The 6000-nt window shown below is 31.5% G+C and overlaps 2 protein-coding genes across 3 annotated transcripts in view; one reads left to right on the forward strand and one right to left on the reverse strand.

Moving 5' to 3' along the window:
- The first annotated feature begins 221 nt into the window (after positions 1 to 221).
- Positions 222 to 2649, forward strand: Tbh (tyramine beta hydroxylase). Its single transcript, XM_074249977.1, has 9 exons — positions 222 to 413; positions 477 to 630; positions 693 to 845; positions 971 to 1224; positions 1296 to 1449; positions 1511 to 1774; positions 1845 to 2075; positions 2156 to 2459; positions 2515 to 2649. Exons 1-9 carry the CDS (start codon positions 307 to 309, stop codon positions 2634 to 2636), a joined length of 1743 nt encoding a protein of 580 aa, XP_074106078.1. The 5' UTR covers positions 222 to 306; the 3' UTR covers positions 2637 to 2649.
- Positions 2650 to 2783: 134 nt separating this feature from the next.
- Rhogap1a (Rho GTPase activating protein at 1A) overlaps positions 2784 to 6000 on the reverse strand; it is a 5527-nt gene continuing 2310 nt past the window's right edge. For both annotated transcript variants that reach the window (XM_074249974.1, XM_074249973.1), the window contains exons 3-5: positions 4563 to 6000; positions 4328 to 4499; positions 2784 to 4189 (exon numbers count right to left, since the gene is read on the reverse strand). The exon at positions 4563 to 6000 is cut by the window's right edge and continues 1249 nt beyond it. In XM_074249974.1, coding sequence (XP_074106075.1) covers positions 3761 to 4189; positions 4328 to 4499; positions 4563 to 6000 — 2039 coding nt within the window. In that variant the 3' untranslated portion in view covers positions 2784 to 3760. The remainder of the gene's footprint in view (positions 4190 to 4327; positions 4500 to 4562) is intronic.

Here is a 6000-nt window from a genome sequence, read left to right on the forward strand (position 1 = left end):
TACAATAAATAAATTTTAATTAATTATTACAATAAATTAATAATTTTTTATTCAATAAATAATATCTTTATAATTTATTATTTATAATAAATATATTTGATGAGTAAAAAAAGGGTGCATAAAAAAAAAGAAATTTATATTTAAGATATTCGAGCTTGCGCTCTATTTCTTCAAGCCTCTGAGTGTGCGCTTTTGGTTGTGCGGCAATTTTTATAATTTTTTATTCTAACAAATATCAAACCGTCCTCTCAAGTCCTCGGATTAACATCTAAATTCTAGTGATCAGTGTGGATAATAAAATTTGCCATGAAATTAATTATTTTGTTCATATTTATTGGATCAAGTTTTGCGTACAGAAATGAACCATCCGTCCACTCGTTAGCACTTGGATCACAATCAACATTATACTGGAGGTATTTTAATTTGTATTATTTTACTTTTAATAAATCTAATTAAAAATAATTATTTAAACTTAGAGTCGACCTAACAAAGGAGATAATTCAATTTGAAATTCATTATACGGGTGAAGAAAGTGGATGGTTTGCTGTAGGATTTTCAAATAGTGGAGAAATAACACCCGCTGATTATTGTATTTTGTGGATTGATTGGCATCTTAAAGTTCACTTTGAAGTAATTTTAATAAATTAATTTTTTTTTTTTTTTTGTAGATTATTAATAATTAAATGTTGCAGGATGCATGGGCAAATAATAAAGGCATTATTGAAGTTGACAGCTATCAAGACTACAATGATTTTGCTTGGAAGCGATCAATTCTCAGTAATATGACTAAGTTTTCTTTTACTCGTAAATTAGACACATGCGATGAACGCGATTATATTATTGAGGTAATTACACGTTGCAATTTTTTTTATTATAATCATTAAATAAATGATGTAAAAAATTGCAGACATTTTTTTTTTTTTTAGTGTTTGTAAATAATTTATAAAATAAAATTATTTATATATTTTAGAGAGGAACTACTCACATTGTTTGGTCTAAAGGTACCGGAACACTTTCAAATCTCAATGGATTAAACATTATAACCAACGCAATTTCTTCGGGAATGTCACGGACTGAATTACTTCGTACAGTATCTCATAAGCGGCCCGAATTTCCCTCAGATACATGGAAGTATCAATTACTAGCTGATCATGTAAATGTTCCTCAAGTTGAGACAACTTATTGGTGCCGAGTTGAAAAACTTCCGGAAGCTTTGAGACAAAAGTTTGTTCTTTACAATCCTTAATGTGATAAATTAATTAATTTATTGATATTAATAAATTAAAAATTAATAGGCACCATGTTTTACAATTTGGACCAGTTATACAAACTGGTAATGAACATCTGGTCCATCACATGGAAGTATTTCACTGTGCTGGAGCTTCTGAAGCTGATATACCTCTGTATAATGGTCCTTGTGACGCTGCTGATCGTCCCCAAGCAACTCAGGTTTTAATTAATTTTAATATTATTAAAAAAATACTAAAATTAATTTATTTATTACCTGTAGATTTGTAAAAAAGTATTAGCCGCATGGGCAATGGGCGCTGACGCATTTGTGTATCCCAAAGAAGCTGGTCTATCAGTCGGCGGTAAATCATTCAATCAATATATTATGCTTGAGGTGCATTACAATAATCCAGAGCGTATTAAAAATAAAATTGACTCTTCGGGGATTGAATTTTATTATACAAAAACTCTGAGAAAATATGACGCTGGTGTAATAGAGCTTGGTCTTGAGTACACTGATAAAATGGCAATACCACCTCATCAAGTAATTTGTATAATATTTTTGATAAATTGTAATTTATTATTTATTTATTAAATTTTTTTTGGTATTTTAGGAATTATTTGAATTATCTGGACACTGTGTAACAGAGTGTACTGGCATTGGGTTACCACAAAATGGAATTTATGTATTTGGATCACAATTACATACTCATCTTACTGGTACGACTGTACGTACACGACATATTCGTAATGGTAATGAATTATCACCGCTTAATTATGACAATCATTATTCAACACATTTTCAAGAAATAAGATTACTTCCTGAGCCAGTACATATTTTACCGGTATTATTATTATTAATTATTATTGAAATTAAAATTAAAAACTTGAATAACATCTAAAAAAAAAAAAATAATTTTAACAGGGTGATTCATTGATAACAACTTGCACATATAATACAATGGAAAGAAGTAATGTTACACTAGGTGGTTTTGCTATTTCTGATGAAATGTGCGTCAATTACATCCATTACTACCCAAATACAAGATTAGAAGTTTGTAAAAGCGCAATAAGCGATGATGCATTACGAACTTACTTTAGATACATGCGAGAATGGGAAAATCAAGATACAGATTTTGATATCGCTGTATCAAAAAGCTACCAAAATATTGAATGGACTAAATTACGGGTTGCAGCTTTGCACGATCTTTATCAAGCAGCACCACTGGGTAAATTTATTTATATTTTTAAATTAAATAATTATTAATAAATTAATTGTTATAGGTATGCAGTGCAATGGATCTGACGGCTCTCGGTTACCAGGGCTTTGGAATAATGTTGCTGCTACTCAAGTTAAATTACCGCTTGCTCCTCCCGCAAGAGATTGCCATTTAATTAATCAGTAATAATTACATTATTTATTAAAAACTTTACAGTTTTAAATTAATATTATCAGTGTTAATGAATTATTGATTATAAATACATAACAAAAAAAATAATAATGATAGTACATTTATTGCGGTGTTACAATTACAATAATAAATGAACATATATAAAACAAAAATGACAATATTTTATTAAAATTAAACAATTATAAAAAAAATCAAGATATTTGATTTCAATAAAAACATTTACAAAAATTACCAACCAGCAACTGGACTCTTATCAATAATTATAAATGAAATAATTAAATGTAGTGAATCAATATTATTTTAAAACTGAAATACTATGTATAGGATATATAATACATATGTCCGTCTGTAATGGACAGTTAACTTGCTCCACCAAAGCCTCTTATATTATTCAATAATATATGTATATAAATTTATTATATTATTCTTTTTTATCCATATTAAAAAAATTATTATTTATCCTAAAATTAAATGCTATTATTTTATTTGGCCAATATCTCACTAATTTCTTACGTTTATTTTTTGTTATAAGTCACCACGTGAATTTATTTTTTATTCTTCAAAATTAATATTTAAAAAATTAAGAAACATTTAACTTTAGGATAATTTTCTCACAAAATTTTAAATATTATTGGCACTATATCTAAAATTTTTTTTAAATATTTTATGGAACATCCATCGAGATTTTTTTAGTGTAAAAATACAAATTTATATGTATATATATTATAAAAAAAATTTGTAACTGATACAATGGTTAATAGTCAGAAGAAAAAAAAAAAAAAACATTACAGTACTGGCTTATCAGTCTCTTACCTAATAATGTTCATACATAATATATATTAAGCATTCGATTAAACGCTGATATATATTTTTTATATAATATAATTATATAATATATTTATAAGTAAGTATATAAGTATATTATAATAAATATTTATATAAAAAGAAGCCTATCATTATTTAAAAAAAAAATATAAGCATATTGCATGCTTGTCACTGGTCTTAATATTTTTTTCAAGTACACTTGACGTTATTATTATTTTTTATTGACATAGTTTATATTAAAATAGTGTATGAATAATTTAAAAATGAATGTGTTTTAACGAACAACGACTAGATTAAAGCGATTGATTGTTTTCCCGCGGGACAATGCTGTTTTGTTGCAAAAAATAATATAGTATTCCTGCTTGCGCCATCACGTCGACGGTACCCGCGGCCAGAGGATCCCGGCTCTTGGGATCATTCCGTGAGTTGTTGGTACCGGGACGTAAAAGTGTTGGTCCAAAAACAGTCGCTAAATTGTGCAACGACATTTTATTTTGTGCCTCATTTTTATTTACTCGTTTCAGGTGAGCCAGTAGGAAATCAATCACCGCCTTGTTCACGGACGGTAAATTATCATAGACTCGGCGCAGTGCTGATCCACGAGCCAGCTCGCCGGTCTGAAAGGCCTCCAGAAATGCTGGATAAAGTGCATCGGTAAATAATGCTTCTGGCATTTCACGTAAATAAAGTTTCAAAACTCCTGTCACTGAATGAACGTCCACCTGTTTAAAAAATTAAAAAATCAAATAATTTTTAGAACTGGATAATTTATAAATGACCTTGTATCTTGCAAACTATTGACATTTTTAAAGATACAAGCTCATCTGGCTAGTGTTTATCATAATTAAATCAATACTTACTTCTTTTAAAAGTTGCTCCGCCTCATATGAATTGCTTTCAAATGACTTCCGCAATTTCGTTACATCTGAAGCTGAACCAGATACACGATAAAGTCCAACTTCATTCATACCACGTCGTTCAACTTCTCTAACACAAGCTGTTATAATAAATGGTACATCCCGTTTTTCTCTCCTGCAAAAAATAAAAAATAAATTAATAAATAATTAAAAAAATGGATTAATTTATAAAACTTACTTGCAGACTTGTTGAATTTTTCCCCCAAAAAGCCCTTGAGGTTTTGCCGAAGGAACTCTCCTCAAAGTAACTTCCGAGGGAACAAATTTCAATTCAACATCTAGACTCGTAGGTCCAAGATTAAGCGACCTTTCAATGTGATCTGACTGCAGCCAAGAACGACTTAAGCGTTGTGTGCACTTTCCTCTGAGTACAGATTTTCCAGCACACTCTTCGTAGAGTAAAATTCTAAGATTTTGACTGCCCTCAAGCTCGACGACAAAAGTTTCGCCCCATGTAGGAGCTTGTCCGCGAACAACGCGGCTTTTAGCTCTTTTAAAGTAGTGCCCGTAGCTATCAACCTCAACAACAATGTAGACTTCTTCAGGTCTGTCTAAACCAGGAGGTGTCAATCCTAGCAGCGTAAGATGTAAGTCACCAAGCAGCAAGCTTTCATCGCGGCCAGATCGCATTAAATAGCTTCCCATGTCGGTCTGTAAGTAAGTGCGACAAGCGGTGACCCAAGCTTGCAGCTCGTACATAGACAGTGGTAATGATCCTGGCGGTTGTCCTCCTTGTTGAAGCGCTTCAACAGCTTCAATCCACTGAGAACGTTCGAATTCGCTGGACAAAAAAAAACTATAGCAGTTTGTTTGTCCTCGATTTTGATTTTTATGTGAAACTCTCAGCAATAAATTCGGAGATGCAAGAACTAATTGAGCTTCTAATTCAGCCAATTTTTTTCTATTTTTTTCAGAGCACTTACCAAGACGATTTTTCTTCTCATCATTGCGCTCTTCCCATAATATTTGATCCCTGACAGTGCAAGCTTGAGATCTTAAGGCGACAACATTTGCCGGGCTGGCTTCTCGCGGCTCTACACCGTCTTCCATAACAACAGCATCGCCCACAGGAACATACCATTTTAATTCAAAGGTAAATTTATCTCTGCCAGACGCTTTGTACTTGGCACAAGCAATAACATCATTAAATAAAAATAAATGTCTCAATTTGCGATGCCCGTCAGAAAGTTCAACAATAAATGAATTTTTAACTAATCGCCTTTGTGCGCGATCATGACTTGGAAACATTGATTTAGTTTGGATAATATTAAACTCATCTAAAAAATGTCTTGTCATAGCAAGCGCTTCTGACAATGGAATATGATCAGCATGACTCGTAGGTGTGTGCTTTAAAAGATCATGCAATACTAGTGCATTTTTTTGTACTCTAGCAACAGGTTTGTGCAGCAAATCTTCCAATGACAATCCAGGACCTTTTGGATTGCCACGTAATCTTATGTCACGTGTTATATCACCAAATTGAGCTGAATTTGTTGAGCATCTCCGTACAGTGTCAGTAGCACGGGCGTAATTGTGCAAAAATGCTCCATAAAGATTAATATTGCTCGCCATTGATTTAAATTGCTCACCAATAGAGGTCTTAGCGTCCCAGTTGT

The sequence above is a fragment of the Cotesia typhae genome, unplaced genomic scaffold, assembly GCF_013202065.1.
Source record: "Cotesia typhae breed Kobodo isofemale line unplaced genomic scaffold, CoteBio_Ctyphae contig_50, whole genome shotgun sequence".
In the NCBI taxonomy this organism is placed as follows: Eukaryota; Metazoa; Arthropoda; class Insecta; order Hymenoptera; family Braconidae; genus Cotesia; species Cotesia typhae.